Source organism: Borostomias antarcticus (genome assembly GCF_949987555.1).
Source record: "Borostomias antarcticus genome assembly, chromosome: 10".
Classification (NCBI taxonomy): domain Eukaryota; kingdom Metazoa; phylum Chordata; class Actinopteri; order Stomiiformes; family Stomiidae; genus Borostomias; species Borostomias antarcticus.
Window position 1 is genome coordinate 22,081,601 of NC_140243.1, and position 20,000 is coordinate 22,101,600.

General features: G+C 50.6%; 1 protein-coding gene across 1 annotated transcript in view; it reads right to left on the bottom strand.

The window, feature by feature from the left end:
* LOC311314285 (zinc finger protein 516-like) overlaps positions 1-7,360 on the bottom strand; it is a gene marked incomplete at both ends in the record, with an annotated part of 13,332 nt that extends 5,972 nt beyond the window's left edge. Inside the window, 3 exons of the mRNA XM_084444625.1 lie at positions 296-1,371; positions 1,492-1,678; positions 5,473-7,360. Coding sequence (XP_084300751.1) covers positions 296-1,371; positions 1,492-1,678; positions 5,473-7,360 — 3,151 coding nt within the window. The remainder of the gene's footprint in view (positions 1-295; positions 1,372-1,491; positions 1,679-5,472) is intronic.
* Between the last annotated feature and the right edge of the window lie 12,640 nt (positions 7,361-20,000).

Here is a 20,000-nt window from a genome sequence, read left to right on the forward strand (position 1 = left end):
GTTGAACATGGTGGTATGTTCCTCCCCTGCCCCTCCCGCTGAAGCAAAATCACGCCTAAAGCATGACCTGTCTCCCACGTGTACTGTAGATCCCAAATATAAAATCATCTGACGTGTGTTTGATTCGTGTGTGTGGGCTCCCCCGCTGAGACTGTTCCATTGGTTTCATTGTACTGTAACTGTGTAGCTGTACACTGAAGCAAAAAGAACTCGGAATATTTGCAAGCATTTGCAAATGCTGGTATGTGACTCAGGGTTTGGTTGTTATGGTTACATGTCTGCCCCCCCCCCTCACCTGTAGGATCCAGCAGGGGATTGGCCGATCCCCAGCGGTGGTAGAGGGCAGCCAGCTCGTGGGGGTTGTAGTTTTTCAGAAAGCTGACAATGTCCATGGGCACCTCTGGTGTCTCTGCCGGGGACTCCTGCTTCAGCTCCCCCCTCAGGCCCGAGGAAGAGGAGGAGGAGGAGGCCTGGAGAGCAGCCCCGTGCGTCTGAGACGCCCCATAGCCGCTGCTGTAGGCCGGGCGCTCCTGGCCGCCCGCGGCCCCGCTGGCTGTCCTGCCCTGCGACCGGGCCTGGTTCTGGGCCTGGGGCTGAGAGGACCGGGCCTTGCTCTGGTTCTGGCTGTGGACGTGGGTCTCGGCGTGGCCGCGGAGTTGGCCGTACTCTGCCAAGCCGTGTTTGCTGGACAGCATGAAGCCCAGGCCCTCCCGCGGCAGGGCGTAGCGGTCCGGCAGACCCGCCCTGGCCCCGGACACGGCCCTCGGGCTGGGGTTGGCAGAGGGCCGCTGGGGCCCCCCGGTGCTCTTCTCCAGAGAGCCGGAGGAGGAGGGGGGAGAGGAGGAGGAGGAGACCCGAGGGTACATCTCTACTTTGGGTCTGGAGCGAGAGGCCTGACCCTCCGCCTGGCCCCTCCCCGCCCCGACCCCCGCCGGCCGCTGGGGGGGCGGCCTCGCGCCCTGCGACCCCGCCGAGGACGACCCCCGTGAGGAGGACGAGGACGAGGCCGGCGAGCACGAAGGGGCCGTTCTGTCCTTCTTCTGACCCCCGGCGGCGGCGGGGCCGGTGGGAGGTCTGGTTCGGGGGGTGCGGACGACGGGGGGCAGCGGGGGGCACTCCTTCCCCTCCAGAGCCAGCGGCGGGCCGGTGCGTCTCCTGGAGGCCGAGGGGCCGGATCTGGGGCCCCGGAAGCCGTTCCTGGGGGCCCACTTGGGGGCCAGCGTGGAGGAGCTGCCGCTGATGCGGTGGGCCACTGTCTGGTGCATCCACAGCACCTCCGGGTAACAGGTGGAGTGGGAGCAGAAGGAGCACTTGTGGCTGGGGGGCGGCTCTTTCTCCTGGGGGGCCGGGCCCCGGGGGAGCCCCGCCTCCCTCACACACAGGTCCAGGGGGGCCAGGAGAGGGCCGGCCGGGGAGGAGGGGGACGATCGGTGGGGGCGCTGATCTGCGCAGGTCCGGGCTGAGAGGTAGGGAGGGCGGGGAGCGGGGGACAGGGCCGGCCCCTGGAGGAGGAGGGCGCTCTTCAGCTTGGGGAAGCCGGGGGAGGGCCCCCCCCGCTGGGATGGGCTGGGAACGGGGTCGTGGGGGTCCGGGGTGTGGACCAGGCGGACGTGGGACAGGAAGGCGGTGGTGTCCGGGGTGGCGAAGTCACACACGCTGCAGATGTACGGCTTCACATCTGGATGAGTGGGAGATACAGGGAGGAGACTTAAGTTATGCAAGATCATCCTGACTCTTTCTTATGGCATCTGAAATAACCAAGTTGTTGAAATATAAGACAAAAAACTACAGTTCCCTCCATGCTCCTGCGTTGCAATGCAGTTCATGAGAAGGGGCTGATTTTCTTTAGTGACACAACAGATACACTCAGAAGTAACCTGACTTCAGACATTGTTGAATCATGTGACTATTTTAGACTGGGAACCATGAAAAGGGGTTGTGCTTTCTTCAAGACCACTTGGGGGCAGTATTAACCTCCTAGTCTACATAAGAGTAAACTGCACTATCTAGTTTACCTAAGTATCAGGATAACTTACGATCTTGCTGATTTTGGACCATATATTTAATTCAAAGTACAGATAAATCTTTTAAGGGTCTGTAGACATTGACAATCTTGACAATCAATCATTCGGATAAGTGGATGTTAAATTAATTTGAAAACTCTGGCATTGTTTGGACTGTACTAAATGATAACTTCTAGGTAGCTAACTCCGTCAAACTTACAGATAGCTTCTTGATTTATAAATGAGCCTTTAATGGCCCAGTGTTTTTTGGCAAGAAAATGACTATAATTCATGTTAAGGGTGCAACTCCCAGGTTTGGCCACACGATGGCATGCGTGAGCCACGTTAGACTAGCTAATGGCTGAATCCCACAGAGAGACTGAGGAATGCTGTGAATTCTGAGGGAATTGTGAGAGTCTGAACACAGCCAAAACCTTAGAACAGGAGAAGAGAAGGACAGGAGGAAGACAGGAGGAGGAGGGAGGGAGGAGGAACCTCGGTCTGGTTCAAATACGGTTGAGCTGTATCCTTCCTCCCTTCCTTGGAGAACTCACTGATCTGACATGACAGGATTGTTAACAGCTGTATAGAGCAGCACGGGCTTTTACCAACCCACTCATGTTAGATCAGAGATTACCTTGATGAATGGAGCGGGAGGCTGTGTGTAGACAGTGCCATACAGATTCAAGCTTCAAGGTTCAGATCCTTAATAACTCCCGTCTGGTTTCATACAGAGACAGACGGGAAGTCTGCCTACACTGAGCAGAATGGAATCACACCACCTGATCTGCATCCAACCAATCCGCTGATAAAAGGTCACCGTGAACAAACTCTGACCTACCGCCACGTCTATATCTGATTAGTAAACAATACACTCTGTAGTAAACAATAAGCAAATATGTCCTAAACGGTAAACAACTCCACAGGCCTTGATCCTCACCTGCTCCCCTCACCAGCCAATCAGATCACCTGGTGTTTCAGAAACCATTTTTTTCTGACAGAGTGTGTGCGTGTGTGTGTGTGTGTGTGTGTGTGTGTGGGTGTGTGTGTGTGTGTGTGTGTCTGTGTGTGTGTGTGTGTGTGTGTGTGTGTGTGTGTGTGTGCATGTCCTCTGAGTGCCTCTCCATCAAGAGTCTCTCTCTATAAATAAACCAATCCCTCAGAACTGGAGAGTAGTGAGTGTCGGAGTGTGTGTGTGTGTGTGTGTGTGTGTGTGTGTGTGTGTGTGTGTGTGTGTGTGTGTGTGTGTGTGTGTCGGGGATTGCGTGTATGTGTGTGTGCGTGTGTATAGGGTGGCTGGGCTGGCAGGTGGCGTGAGTGAGGATAAGGTAGCCGGCTTTAGAGGGCGGAGGATGGGCAGACAGTTCCGACGCCACCTGACCTGCTTCCTGACAGAGGACCTGAGCGCGCCATCACTGCAGCTGGACACGGGTCGAGAACACAGACCAAGATTCTAGAACCGATCCGAGAATGGAGGCTCTTAACTGGCTGAGGCAGGACTTTCCACTAACAGAGTGGATTCTGATTCAATGGTACTTCCTCTCCAAACTGGCTTTTACAGAAACAACACACCTCTCAGATTCAGGTGTGTGAATTTCCCCAAAGCCCCTCCACTCACAATGACAGAGGGAAAGAGGGAATGACAGTCTCTTGAGAATGTGACCCCCCCTCCCATTGCTATTGTTGTTATATTGATAATGTTCTAATGTTCATCAGTTATGTAAACATAATATTCCTGTTCTATGTTTTGTTTTTATTATTATTTATTGTTAATATTATATATTTTATTACTTAATTGTATTATACAATTGCACTACCTTGTGCTGTGTGCTTTGGCAATACTATATTTTGTATGGTCATGCCAATAAAGCCTCATTGATTTGAATTGACAAAGAGAGTTAGAGACAGAGAGAGAAAGGTACAGGGACACAGAGGGATGAGGGGGGGGGCAGAGAGAGAGAGAGAGAGAGAGAGAGAGCATGAATAAAGGGGACACTACAGTAAATGTGCAGCAGAGCAAAGCAGGAAGTTCACACCAGTCTCAATTAGGAACAGAGCTGCCTTTGTTGCTCTGTTTGACGCCGAGTTGACCTAAAACACTAATACGTTTTGACAAGACGTTCCAGCCCTGTGGAAGCCTTTTCTCCTCACCCCGAGTGTCTGCTATCTGTCTACCTGCCCGCCTGTCTCCCAGTCTGAGCACTGGTTCGGAGACAGCAGGCAGAACGGAAGCAGAGAAGGGCCAAACTGATTTTCTGAGTAAAAGACACCGAAAAGGAGAGCTGAAACACATTCACACGCAGATAAGAGGGGGGCGGGGGGGGGGGTTTCCTGGCACAGGAAGAGCTGAAATAGCTCATTGGCTGGAGGAGGAAGAAAAGCTGTTTCTATATATGACACTGTAAACCGCCAGGGAAAACAAGAGAGCACACAGCTCTGACACTGAGCCTATATATCACCAGGGATGACATGTAGGAGCACACTGAATGAGAGTCTATACCACTAGGGAGGACGGCAGCACACGACTCTAACTAACGGCTCTGTCTGTCCGTGTGGAAACCTGATACCAAGGCCCGGATCTCCAGCAAGTTCATCAACGCAAGTCAAACGCCTGCAGCGTACAGAGCGACAGCATGCCAGATAATCCTTTATGATAATTCAGCCATGAGCCTCTATCATGACTGAAGTTGAAAGACTGATGGGTTGTTGTTTTTTCTCAATGTTTATTGCTTCGAGGAAGGGAGAAAAAAAAAAGACAGGCATTCCAAAAATTCCCCCTGCTATTGTAAAGCCACGTTCAAAGCACTGGCTTTCATCAATCCAGCGATCTGGATTTCACCCTGGCTCTGCTTTGGCAAACGTCATTTTCCCCTTTCAACAAGGCAGACTCAGAGCAATGGGAATGTAACCAGCCAACATGATTTAATGGTGTTTATGTGTAGGGTAAGTTCTTTTTCCTGTAAGACTAGATGAACAGTTCAACATCTAGCCACAAGGTGTCTCCTGTCTCCTATCCCTCATAGATGTGCTCAGTTGGTTGGGGAGGGGGAGGGGGGGGCTGGTCTCACAACAGAGGCCAGCAGAAGTGGCTGCTAAATGGCTGTCAGAGTCAGCAGCATTGATGTACCTACCGCTTATGACGTACCTACATTTTTGCTGTTAAAATTCAAACATGCCATACTTTTTTACTTTTGTTGTAAATCGTGTTTTCACTTCAGTAAACATTTGGTCGCAAAAAAAAGGAAACAACTTATGTATAACCTAAAACTCCACTCTTTACATTAAAGCATTAACTCTCTTGAGTTTACAGCTTATGTGTAAATCCTCTCAGACTCCACTCTTTACATTAAAGATGATCTCTTCAATTTAGTTTGGACAGGTCTCCCTTTTAATAAAACTACATTTCAATGGGACTAACCAGGTCAAATACAGATGAAATAAACATGAAAAGTAAGGATAGTGGACTGACCTGCCAGCTGGCCGGGATTGGCGCTGCCCGCCTCCGTCTCGTTCTCGCGCAGGCCCGAGGCCGGCGGGGGGGAGTCTCCATACCCGGGGGTGCTGGGTCTGCTGGGGGAGCCCGACTCGGGGTCGCTGGTGGACCCCCAGCGCTCCCCCCTGCCCGGCCTCTCCCCCGCCGACGCCGCCCTGCCCCCCCCGTCTCTCCGCTGGTGCACGCGCTGGTGCACCATCATCTGGTGGCGGCTCCGGAACACCTTCCCGCACTCGAAGCACTCCGTGGACTTCTGGGCCTGGGCGGCGGGCCGGCGCCGGTCCTGTCGGGGGGCCGAGGGACGGTACTCCGAGTCGCTCAGGCTCTCCGGGCTCCAGTCGCCGGGGGAGTTGCCGTGGTTGCGCCTGGCCGAGCTGCGTCTCTCCTGACCCGCCAGGACGTAGCGGCTGCTCTCCTTCTCGTAGACCACGGCCGCCCCGGAGAGGGCCTCCTCTCCCAGGCTGTTGCCCCCGGCCTTCTGCCCCACGTCCTGGGGCTCCAGGACCCGTCCCCGTGTGGCTAACTGCCAGGCCTGGTAGCTGCAGACGGGGTCCAGCTCCGGGATCCTCCTCCCCACCCGCCTGGCGTCGTCCTGGGGGTCAGGGGTGTCCTGGGCAGGCCGGAGGTTGAGGTAGTCCAGTAGACGCCTCTTAGCAGCTGGCGAGTCCTCCTCATCGTCACTCTGTCTTCTCTGGTTCTGGTTCTGTTGGCCGTAGCCGGGACCGTGGACCTTCTCGTGGGCCCTGAGGCTCTCTTTGTCGTGGAACAGGTTCCCGCACTTGGAGCAGAGCTGGTAGAGGCCCAGGCCCAGTCCGGCCGCGCCCAGGGAGCTCTCGGGGTCCTGGGCCACGTCGTTGATAGTGGCCGGAGGCTCCGACTCGGTCTTCGCCCGGCCCCGGCCGGAGCCCCGGGAGCCGTTGTGGGTCTTCATGTGGGACTTGAGGAACCAGGCCTCTCTGAAGCGACGGCCGCACACCTTGCAGCAGTGCTCCAGCAGCCCGGCGTGCTTCTTCATGTGGGACTTGAGGAACCAGGCCTGGGTGAACACCTGGCCGCAGGTCTCGCAGGGGAACGTACCGTCGTTCTGGGCCACCGCCTCCCCTCCGGCCTCGCCCCCGGCCTCGCCCCCAGCCTCGCCCCCGGCCTCGCCCCCGGCCTCGCCCCCGGCCTCCCCCTCGGCCTCCCCCCCGCCAGCCTCCGTCTCCCCCTGGGTCTGAGGGGGCGCGCCCGGGTCCTCGGTGTCGGCCGTGATGTGTACCTTCTCGATGTGGCTGAGGAGCTGGTCCTCTCGCTGGGCCTCGAAGCCGCACAGGCGGCAGCAGTACGGGCGCTTCTCGGCAGGCGGCTTCTCCCTCTTCGCGCCCCTCGCCGCCACTTTCCGCCGGCTCTCCTCGGGGCCGTCGCCGTTGAGGACGCGGTTGCAGGCAGAGCTGCTCTTCGTGGGGCTAGTCCCGCCCTCCAGCCCCTCGGACACGCCCACCTCCTCTGACCCCTCCTCTTCTTCCTCCCCGCCCGCCGGCCCCTCCCCTTCCTCGTCCGGGTGCTGGCTAGTGAGTGTGCCCAGCTTGTGGCTGCGGATGTGCACCTTGAGGTTGCCCTTCTGCGAGGCGCGGTGGTCGCAGTAGGGGCACTTGAAGGGCCGCGACCCCGTGTGGCGTCTCATGTGCTGAGACAGGGAGCTCTGGAAGGGGAAGCTACGACCGCATACGTTACAGTCGAACGCCGCCGCCTTGTCCTCCTCCCCCGGCTCCGCCCCCACAGGGCTGGCCTCCCCTCCTTCTTCTACTCCATCCATCTCTTCTTCCGCCAGGCTGGGCTGGGACTCCATCTTCATCATCTCCACACTGCTGTCTACAGAGGTCATGGTGCTCTGTCCTGTCTGCACAAGGCCTCAGGTAGCTGGCAAGCTAACAAGCTCTACAAAGCTAGCAAGCTCTACCAAGGTCGCTAAGTTTGGACCCGCTGCTATCTGCAGCTGCTCATCGAGCTATAAATGTCTGTGTCGGCCAGGTGCCTGCCTTCCAGCCTGTGCCAGGCCTTCCTTAGTTTGCTAACCGTGATAGCTCGCTAACTCTGTAAGTTCACTAACTCGGCCAGCTTGCTGACTCGGCTAGCTCGCTGACTCAGCTAGCTCGCTGACTCTGTTAGCTCGCTGACTCTGTTAGCTCACTAACTCAGCTAGCTCCCTAATTCTGCATACACACCACTCTCTGTGCATCTAGCTCTTTTGGTCTGTAATTTTAGTGTTTCCCAAAGCTAACTTTCCTGACCTTGGTCATCTGGGGCTAGCTCTAACGGGGCTGTTCTGTCAATGCCTGGAGTGGACACCTAGCTACTAGCAGCTAGAACTCTCCTGTCAGGAGATCCACAGCCAACCATCCATCTTCATCTAGACCTCCCTGTCACTGAATCCCACTGAGAGCATTTGGGCCTGCTCAGTTGTATGAGGTACACACCACTCTGCTACTGGGCCTGTGTAGGTACAACATGTGAGACTCTACTGTCAATAGTAATAAACTTGCTTCCTGTTTCTATGCTTGCTGGCTTCTGTGGTACCAGTACTGGCAGCTCCACACGTCTTCTCCTGGACGGGCTGGGGGCCTCTCGCTTCTTTGGTTTTTAACTCGGCAGCATCCAGGATACGAAGAGGAGGGCTCTGCACTCCTCACACATAACCAACCTGAGAGAGAGAGAGAGAGAGAGAGAGAGAGAGAGAGAGAGAGAGAGAGAGAGAGAGAGAGAGAGAGAAGAGAGAGAAGAGGGGTAGAGGAAGAGAAGAAAGAGAAAATGAGCATTGCTAAATAGATAGATAAATAAATAAATAAATAAACGCATCTAGAGATCTTTGTTTACCATCTGCATGAATCAGAAAATTGAGCAGAACCTGAAAATGCATTCAGGTGTGATATGGATGTCTGTTAATATGTTAATAATATCTGCCTACGTGCAGCAGTGTGTATGTGTGTTTGTGTGTGTGTGTGTGTTGTGTGTATGTATAATGTATGTGTGTGTGTGTGTGTGTGTGTGTGTGTGTGTGTGTGTGTGTGTGTGTGTGTGTGTGTATGTGGCTCAGGTCCTGATACCACACTGGCTGAGTCGACACTTCTTTACACAGTCGCAGCGCGAGGCGGAGCGGCAGGGATACGTTAGATCAGCTACATCAGCACAGCACAGCCACCATAACCCCCTACATACACACACACACACACACACACACATACACAAACATGCGCACACACACACACACACACACACACACACATACACATACACAAACATGCGCACACACACACACACACAGATACACAAACAAACACACACACACACAATATACAAGTACACACACAGAAATGCTCATACATACAGAAATAAAGCACACATACACAAACAAACACACACACAATATACGTGCGCGCGCACACACACACACTAACTGCCACTGCCACATGACTGGGATCTTAAGTACACAACAGGAAGTAGCTCTTCTGACAGTTTGCTTTCTCTCTTCCCCACTCACTACCGGAGAGAGAGAGGGAGAGAGAGACACACAGGGAGAGAGAGACAGGGAGAGAGAGACACACACAGGGAGAGAGAGAGACAGGGAGAGAGAGAGACACACAGAGAGAGAGAGAGACAGGGAGAGAGAGACAGGGAGAGAGAGAGGGGATAGGGAGAGAGATAGGGATAAAATCAAGAGAGGGGAGAGAGATAAGAGGGAGACCGGGAGAGAAAGAGAGTGGAGAGAGATATGAGAGAGACGGGGAGAGAAAGACAGGGGAGAGAGATAGTGGTCAAATAAAGAGAGAAGGGGAGAGAGAAGGAAAGATAAAGTCATAATAACTGACTATGTTAGGTTGAGTCTACTCTCATATCTTGTGTCTCTATCTGTGGACAGCAGTTCAGCTATTCAGACTGACGGCTCCATAGAGGACTATTGAAAACACACAGTATTCAAATCCTCTGAAAGAATCCATGTTCTGTCAGTGAGGGGGGCACAACTGAACTGCTATGGATTGGATGCTCAAAGATAGCAATTTATAGATTTTATTGGAGTAAACACTATCCATGTGTTACGTTCCCGTTTCAACTCTCTCTCTCTCTTAAATTGAAAATGTTGGTCACACTTTACAATAAGGGTCACAAAAAACATTAGTTAACTGTTAACTAATGCTTATTCAGGGTTAGGTTAGGTTACTAGTGTTAATTAATACCTTAGTTAAGGTTAGGGTTAGGTGAGTTAACCTTAGTTAACATACATAACATTAGTAAATAGTTAATAGAGACATTAGTTAACTGTTACTTAATGCTTAATAATGCATTAACTAATGCTTATTAATGTACCCTTATTGGAAAATGTTTTGATGCACTAAGCTTCTCAAATCCAACGCATAAGCATACACCTTTGAAATAATGTGGGTAACTTGAATGATGGTATTGTAATTTCAATTAAAATGCAGAACTGAAGTGAAGTTAACCCTAACCCTGGTTGACGTCACTTCTTCCGAGGGAGCGGACAGGCTGAGAGAGCCTGGCCCAGCTGAAGTGAAGGGCCATCCACACACTGACATGAACAGAGACAAGCACCCACTATCCTCCTTTTCTCCATCCCTCCATCTGCTTCTCCCGCTCTCTCCCTTCAATAACACTCCTTAATACTTTGTGATTTCTTTTTTTTCCGAATGTAAAAAAAAGAGGATAATAAATGACCTTATTTGTCATTAAATGTGCTGGTTATAGAAGAGGAGGAAGGGGGAGGAGGGGAGAAGGAGTATTCTGCCAGTGATAAGCCTGTCATCCACCAGACAGTCACATGTGCAAATTAAACCTTAATGAGATTAACTCCATGGGAGCCAATATAGTAAGACTATAGTCTCCATAGGAGACGACAGAGACCTCCACAACACACAGCTTTGCAAGACGACACGGACACCAACACTACACACCATGTCTGTCCTGAATACAGGGATTTCACAGGCTCGTCGGTGTGTCTGAACGAATCCCCGAATCTACTCGTTAAAAATCTCCTAGGTTGCAGAATTACATAGTCTATATTTAAACATATCGGTGACTGCGCCATGCCATTGGATTGCATAGTAGACAGTCATATTCCCTTGACCACATGAGCAACATTTGCCTCCTACTACGTGTATATTGTAAGCTCGCTAGGCTGTTTAGCTTGCTAGATAGAGTATATGTTCATGATTTATCATGCGTGGGTTTATTTCATCATGTGTAGACTTGTGTCAATCTGCCGACAAGTTTAGTTTCACTTTTGCGTGCTGACAAATAGCCTAGGTTTCACTTTTGCGTTATACTTCCTTAAAATTCTTAAAAACCACTTCCAATTAGGTTTTAGAAAGATCTATTTGGTACCATGATAAACTAGAGGCTGATGGTTGCCTTCCAGAATCAATCAAAAACTCCCAAAAATGTCTTTGGCTGTTCACTACCAAACGTAGCCTAGTCCAGTAACAATCCTCTATTCACTCCAACTCTTGCCCCACCAATGTGCTTGTGTTTTACAAAGGAAAGATAATATATGCTAGATAAATGCTAATAGGGCTGTCAACTTAAAGATGCCATGAAATCAAAAATGCATTTCCTTTTGGATCACATCATTGGTCATAGTGTTCACCTATTTAACAATATAGGCTATGCCAATTTTTTTTTGAAAATTTCAGTTTTGTTGTAATCTAATCTTACATCAAATCCTATGATTTTTTCTTCCTGTAATACAAAATCTCCTGAATGCTTACATCAGCAATGCAAGAGCGGGTCTGCCAATAATCTCACGACATCCACCCATCAATCAACACTATGTCTATCAAATCCGTCTAAAGTTGTAATAACCCGCCCACTTGTCAACGTTCCAATAAAATCCCCTTAACGTTATATCCTGACCCTATAGCCTGTTTGAGTTGGAAAAACATTAAACTACTTAAGTTAGATGATCTCAAATGTCTGTTTCAGTTGGACTTGAAAAAGCATTTTCACCTCTGTCTCTCTGCTCAGGTGCTGCCACACACACACACACACACACACACACACACACACACACACACACACACACACACACACACACACACACACACACACACCTGAGCGGAGAGCGTTGGTGCCAGAGACCTGCTGAGATGGAGAGAGTAGCTGTGACGGAGGAAACACGAGTATGAAATCCGCTTCTGTTCCGCTTTCGAGAGTCACTCAGTGTAACGTTATGACAACGTTATGGCAAAGTTGGGATCGCTTTGGAGTATCAGGATAAAAAATCAAGCTCCCAATACTGAATTGAGCTCCGAATACCAACCTACTGAACGAACAGCGGAATACTCTAATTACTCGGAACAGGCCTACTACACACAGCCTTGGGAGAGGACACAGAGACCTCCAGTACACACAACCTTGGGAGATGACTTGACAAACTGGCTCAGGGGAAAACCTTGAAGGACAATGTCACATTTCATGTTTTCATTCCATTGCTAGTCCTATTGATTTATTAATTTATTAATGCATTCATTCACTCACTCTTGAATCCATCCATCATTCAACAAAATCACCTGAGAACAGCATCACCTCTATGATGCAATGCATTATGGGCTTCCTGGACAATTTGATCCCAGATTTGTCTCCTCATGGACCCCAAAACACACACACACACGCACACACACACACTCTAAAGTGTATTATGGGCTTCCTGGGCACATGTGATCTCAGGTTTATCTCTTCACGACTCCAAAAACACTCCTCACACATCCTGGATTTAGGATTATTGATGACATTGGTCATCACTGGATAGCTGTCTCATGAAATACATACAAAACCACGCTTTACATTGGATGTCAAAGCAGCCAACTCAGCAGAAATGTCGCTACACACACCTGCCTGATATTGTAGGCAATGGATGATATCAGATATCAGATTTGCGTACACCACCAGACTCCAAACACCTCCTAACACGCCCCAACATGAGCTGGAGGTCAGCAGCACGCCCAGCTGATAGAGGCTGCTGCTGTGTAACACAAACATTGTTTATCTCTCTCTAACAGGGAATGTTGAACTCTGGCTGCTAAGGGTCAGAGAGAAAGAGGGGAGGGTGAGACAGAGGGGGAGAGAGAGAGAGAGAGAGAGAGAGAGAGAGAGAGAGAGAGAGAGGATATCCGCTCTTATTTTCCCATCCTTAACAAGGGCCATACTGGGTCTATTTCCATCTCTGGGAGATTCCTGGCACATCTGGAGCTGGTCTGTATGAATGCAGCAGACAGACAGTCAGACAGACAGACCAATGACAGAGAAAGACAGAGAGACAGGGAGGGAGAGAGAGAGAGAGAGAGAGAGAGAGAGAGAGTAGATATAGGCCCTGGACTTAAAGACTGAGGACTCTAATTGTCAAAGGCTAGGGCAATAGGCATTATGGAATTTTTGTGCCACCTAAACATGCGTTTGCCAGGATCGCTCAAAGTTTGCCTCAAAGTAAGTGGCTCTGTTCATGGAGTGTCAGGAGTTCATCCATTCCTGCCACCATGGCAGAGGAGCAAGGAGGGAACCGTTCTTTCAGATTCAGAGCCTACAACTATACTATAATGACAGAAATGGACCGTGGACGACTGCCGACCGACCAGTGTCCAAATGCGTTTCACCGCCTGGCCGCTAGAGGGCGCTTGAAACAGCCATATCTCCACTTGGGAAGGTCACAGATACCAAATATGTCCTGCTCACATGCACGTGAGCGTGCAGAGCCAAAGCGAAACTTCAAGCAAAACCAGCTCCCCGTGTGGGGGCGATAAAAACACCGGGTTTGGACTGGGGTGTGTGGGGGAAAAGCCCGGAGTTAATCGCATGTCCCCCTGCCGGCTCCGACCCGAGGGGGGCACCACAGAGCCGCCCGAACACGGCCGCCCATTCAACTCCATTCATTTGGACTTGGGCTCAGGAGTCCAAAAACATGTAATATCCATTTTAGATAGCTAGATCGATAGATCAACAGATAGTTAGAACGTGCAGAATAACCACAATGGCTCCACAGGCATTGTGCACTAGTGGATTAAATGAAGCATTCCTGAGAATGTTTGCATTGGGCACTGTGACCATGCACTGTCGATATGATTTCATAAAATATCAAATTAGGCTTCTGCTGGTATGCAAAAGAGCTGTCACCAAAACTCACCTCAAACTCATGAAAGAGCAACATCAATTCAAGAGGGTGATTTATGTTTCTTTTACCCTCCCTGAGTGATTGAAAAAAAAAAAGATTGAGCCTCCCCCACCAAATAGACAATAAGGCTGTGTCCACTTATGATCTGCATGTAGCTGAACAGCGGCAAACTTACAGCTGCGTAGAGTGCACTAGAGCCAGAGTTTAGAGCTGGCTAGGCTACCGATGTTTTACAGCTACGTTAGCAACGACTAGTGTCGTGTTTTTGCAGACTGCAGATTAACTAGCCAAGTTACGATAGCTAGCTAATGTTAGCTAGTGCCAACATTCGCTGTCTCTGCGGTTTTGCCAAAAACTGACCGTTTACAGCCTGCACTCTAGCCCAAAAAGTTCAACTTTTTTCAAAAAAAGCCTAGAGATGGTTCAGATCAAAACGTTGACAAAACTAGCATTTTCGAGAAAGTTGATAATTGCTCTACCACCGTTTTGGTCATACGATGGATGTGGATGGACATCTTGAAAAATCATTCAAAAACATGTTAAACTCTCGATTTCAAAGACGTTTCGCATGTCAGTGTCTATTCACGAGTTTCTAAATCTACCCCGACATCACCAGCAGAGCACCACTGATTCACCAGATGCTGTAGCCTACACGCCCACTTTCTGGATAGGCCAAGCACAAAGATCAACTGATAGGCCAGCCAAAAAGAAACAATAACCTAGACCGGGTCATACAAAACAGCTTGCTGAATTCCAAAAAGCTGAAGAAACTTTTATTCTGATCGATTCAAATTTGCATGTCCCTCCCCTGGACTCAAATTAAAAACCAGTAACCCTCCTAAAGTTTAAAAAGCAAGACTAAAGTTTAAAAAGCATGACTCTCCCAGTTTCTTCCAGTGACTCCGCCCCATAAATGTTGAACAGCCCCTTAGAAGCACCTTTGGCAGCAGTTACAGCTGTGAGTCTGTTTGGGTAAGTCCCGATCAGCTTTGCACATCTGGAAGCAGCAATTGTCGACAAGTTGGATGGGTGCCATTGGTGAAAAACGATTTTTAAGTATTGCCACGGATTCTCATTAGGATCGAGGTATGGGCTTTGGCTGGGCCATTCCCGGATATTGACTTTTTGTTTTTGAAGTCACTCACTGTGGCTTTGGCTGTCAGTTTTGGGTCATTGTCATTGAAGAGGAATCTTCTCCCAAGTCCCAGATCTCTTGCAGACTGCAGCAGGTTTTCCTTCAAAATGTTGAGTTTTCCCGTCCCTGCGGCAGAGAAGCAGATCCACCATAACATGATGCTGCCACTGCCAGGCTTCCCAGTAGGGATGGTGTTAGGCTTAGTGTCGAGGAAGGTTGATTTCAGTCTCATCAGACCATAGAATCTTCTTCCACTTGGACTCAGTCTCCCACATGCCTTTGTGCAAACTCTAGCCGGGATTTTATATGAGTTGTTTTAATCAATGGCTGTCTTTTTGCCACTCTCCCATAAAGCACACATTTGTGAAGTGCCCAGACTATTTGCCCCATACAGTTTCTCCCATCTCCGCCATGGAAGACTGTAACTCCTTCAGCGTTACCATAGGCCTCTTGGTGGTCTGTCCGACTACGGCCTGCCTAGTTAGGAAGGCCTGTTCTGGTCAGATCCACAGTTGAACCACATTCTCTCCAGTTTTATGATGGACTTAACTGTGCTCTGGGATATATTCAATGCCTTGGAAATGTTCTCATATCCTTCCCGATTGGTGGTTTTGAAGAACCTTGTCCCGGATCTGTTTGGAGTGTTCCTCGGTCTTCATGGTCTAGTCTTAGTTTAGAACTGCACTAAACAACTGTGGGATCACCCAAGGTGTCAAGGACAGGTATTTATTTTATTTATTTATTCTGAGAATACCACAAATGCACATAAGTGGATTCCATTTAATTATGTGACTTCTGAAGAAAAGTGATTGTGCAAGGGCTTATTTAGGTGTCATAGCAAAGGGAGTTAATTAGTTACCGTTTTTCCAATTGCAATTAGTTTAGTAAAAAATATGTTTTCACTTTGCATTGGAGGTATTTGTCAATTTTGATTTAATATTGTAACACAATAAAATCATTAATTCAATTATTCCACCCCTTCACTGAACGCACCTCCACTGACTTCTGTATACTTTCCGTACAAACAAAATGTCCCTGTTATTTCTATTGCGTTTGATTATTATCAATAACCTTTTTGACGCTTGCTTTTGAATATTTGCATGAGCAAATTAGAGGCTTGAGTCTCAGGTTCTGCACACAGAGAAGGAAAGAGACAAACAAAGAAGACTTTAAAACACACATATACTGTCGCACACACATACTGCACTGTACACAAACACACACAAGCTGCCACACACACATGCACACACATGCGAACACACACACACTCAGTGACTTTTCACACAGCGTTACATACAGGAAGCTTTGAAAACGGCCAGCACAGTGCTGTACACACACACACATACACACACACACACAAGCACATGTGTGCTTTGAGCTTAATACACAGAGAGCTCTTTAAAACATACACATATCCTCACAGAGTACAGAGAGTCATGGTATGGAAACAGTCAGAGCAGGGGGGGGGGGTACGACAGGAGAGGAGGGGGGAGAAGAGGAGAGGAGAGGACGGATGAGAAGAGGAGAGGAGGGAGGAGAGGAGAAGAGGAGAGGAGGGAGGAGAAGAGGGGGAAAGAAAGGAGAGGAGAGGAAGAAAGGAGAGAGAAAAAGAGGAGAGAAGGTGGATGATAGGAGAGGAGAGGAGAGAGTGATGTGTGAACCAGCCAGTGGATTCTCAGGCCAATCAATAATCCATTATGAGCAAACTGGGGCCTCAACCCCCCCCCCCCCCCTCCCCCCTGCAGACAAAGGGGCCTGCTTCAAGGTCCGGACTGTTAGGAGCCACCACTACCCAGAACCCCGTGCTGGGGAGAGAAGAGGGTAACACTCACGGACTGCGCTGCAGGGTTAGGAGAAAAAAACCACATACCACCATATGAAAAAAACACATACCCATGGCTCTACTTGTTGGACGCCTGCTTGTATTATGGCTTGTGCGCATGTGTGTGTGTGTGTGCGTGTGTGTGTGCGCGCATACTGGTTCTGTCCCTGCACCGCCAGACAGGGTCAAGCTCACGAACGGCAGCAGGAGCTCGCGAGCGCCATTGTTGAGGAGACAATCTCCTCTACCCCCCCCGCAGTCCTCTATTTGCCTCTCCTCTCCTCCTCTCCTCCTCCTCCTCTCCATCCCTCCGTCACTTAACCTCTCCCCTCCGTTCCTCCGCCCCCTCAGCCCCCATGTCTGTCCTCTTCCTGTCCCAACCCCCATGACAGACATAACAATGGATCCTCTCTGACCCCCCCCCCCACACACACACACACACACACACACACACGCACACACACACACCTCAATAAGTAGGCTGGGAGGAGTGGAGGGAGAGGTCGGGGGGGGGGGGGGGTCCTCTATTTACGTGGGAAGGTCTTTAGAGTGAGAGTCCACAGGATCCTGGTGTGTGTGTGTGTGTGTGGGGTGGGGTGGGGGGGGGGGGGAGGTAGCAGGTGGTTGGGTCAACACTGTCATGTTACATTTAGGAGAGTGGACCATGCTAGTGGGATTACTGGTCCAGTAGAGTGTTCTCACACACAGACACACAAACTGGAGAGAAACACTCCTGACGCACACACACGCACACACACACACACACACACAATCTGGTCCCTGGGCCCTCTACTCTCGGTCCCAAGAGTTTCCCCAGCTTTGGTGCATTATTGCACACACACACACACACACACACACACACACACACACACGCACACACACACAACCCCCTCCCTCCCCAGCCCTGTCTGTTTTTCTCAAACCACTCGTTAACCCCTGCATGCCCCCCGGGACCTCCCCGTCGGTGTAACTCGGAGCGTCCTCCCTCCCTCCCTCTCTCTCTCTTCCTCCCTCTCTTTCTCGCTCCCTCATTCTTTCACCTTTCTCCCTCCTTCCGTTCTCCCCCTCTCCCTCTCTATCTCCTCTCTCTCTCTCCCACTCTTTCCCTCTCAATTCAATTCAAATGGCTTTATTGGCATGGGAAACATACGTTTACATTGCCAAAGCAAGTGTGAAGTAAAACAAACATGCAAGTACAATTAAAGATATTAAAATAAGGAGATGTGTAAACATCTCTCTTCCCTCGCCGTTTCTCCCTCTCTCCTCATGTCTCCCTCCCTCACTTCCTCCCTCCAAGACAAACTGCATTCCACAAACACACACACACACGCACACACACACATGCACAGAGGGACAGACAGAGAAAAAGAGAGGATCAGACAAACAAAGGCACAAACACACAAACACACACACACAAACACACACACACACAAACACACACACACACACACACACAGAAACACAAGACTACACCACACCCTGAACATCGAGTGAGTTTTGAGAGAGAACGTCACTGAGCCACAAAGTGTAAATATGTGGTCTACAGTCAGATGCCTGGTAGGACCCTCAGTGTATCAGGGTGTCGAGGAGGAGTACGCTGCTCACACACCACTGGACCGGGAATAGAAACATCTGCTCAAAGCCTCAGAGCCAATAACAATATGAGGGAACACACACACACATACAGGAAATAGCTTTTCTAAAAGAACACTGATTCTCGAAGTCCGCAGAGGTTTAGCTTAGAGAAGAGAAGTTTACTAGAGAGACAGTCTGACAAGCCAAATGAATGACTGACTGACTGACTGACTGACTGACTGACTGACTGGCTGACTGGCTGACTGGCTGACTGGCTGACTGGCTGGCTGACTGACTGACTGACTGACTGGCTGGCTGACTGACTGACTGACTGACTGACTGACTGACTGGCTGACTGACTGACTGACTGACTGACTGACTGACTGACTGACTGACTGGCTGGCTGACTGGCTGACTGTCTGACTGGCTGACTGACTGACTGACTGACTGACTGACTGACTGACTGACTGACTGACTGACTGGCTGACTGGCTGGATGACTTGCTGACTAATTGACTGCCTGCCTGCCTGACTTACTGGCTGGATGACTTTCCAATTTCCAATCACTTTCCAATCACTAATTTACTGACTGACTGGCTGGCTGACTAACTGGATGACTTGCTGACTGGGTTCTGCCTGCTTGTTCAGGTTAACCCACCCAGCAGACAGACTAAACTATGACTGAGGAGCTGCCTCTGAACGGACAGAGAGGGGGTGGGCCAGAGTGAGAGAGAGAGAGAGAGAGAGAGAGAGAGAGAGAGAGAGAGAGAGAGGAGGACAGGGAGTGAGAGTGGGGAGGAGAGAGAGAGAGAGAGAGAGAGAGAGAGAGAGAGAGAGAGAGAGGACAGGGAGTGAGAGTGGGGAGGAGAGAGAGAGAGAGAGAGAGAGAGAGAGAGAGAGAGAGAGAAAGCAGTACATGAAGCGAGAGAGGGGAGGGGAGCATGGAGAGCAGAAAGAGAGAGAGAGAAATAAAGAAAGACAGAAAGGACAGAAAGAGAAACAGTGTGCATGAGAAGCCGCAGGCCGAAACCACGGCAAGGAAATCAAACTAGCTCCAGTCTCGGTCTCCCAACACACCCTCAACACTGCTGTGTGGGGAGGAACCTGATAGGCTAGGGGGGGGGGGGGGGGGTAGAAAGGGAAAGAGAAGGATAGAGAAGGAGAGAGCCAACGAGGGGGAGAGAGAGAGAGAGGAGAGGATGAAACAGAAAGGGAGAGAAGATGAGATGGAGATAGCGTTGGATATGTTGCGCCCAGGCAGGGAGGCAGACACCGTTCCTGCTCGCTGTGCAGCACCGAGGGCTCTGACTCGCCCAGGCAGGCAGCCACGTCTCTGTCGTCACGGCGACCGGGCGTGCAGGTGACTCCCATCGCTAAGGAGAGCGATCTCCTGGGACGAGCTGTGTGAACAAACATGCCGGAGTCTCTCTTCTCCGCTTTCCCTTTTACCCTCTCTCTCTCTCTCTCTCTCTCTCTCTCTCTCTACCTATGATCGTCAGCATTAGACTCATCTCTGCTCTTACCATTGTGTTACCTTGTCCTTTTCCAGGGCAGAAATGTCACCTCAGTCCCAGTCCTCCAGCCTCAGACCTCCAGCCTCAGACCTCCAGCCTCAGCCCCAACCCTCCCTCCAGCCTCAGCCCCAACCCTCCAGCCTCAGCCTCAGACCTCCAGCCTCAGCCCCAACCCTCCCCCCAGCCTCAGCCCCAACCCTCCAGCCTCAGCCCCAACCCTCCCTCCAGCCTCAGCCCCAACCCTCCCTCCAGCCTCAGCCCCAACCCTCCAGCCTCAGCCTCGACCTCCAGCCTCAGCCCCAACCCT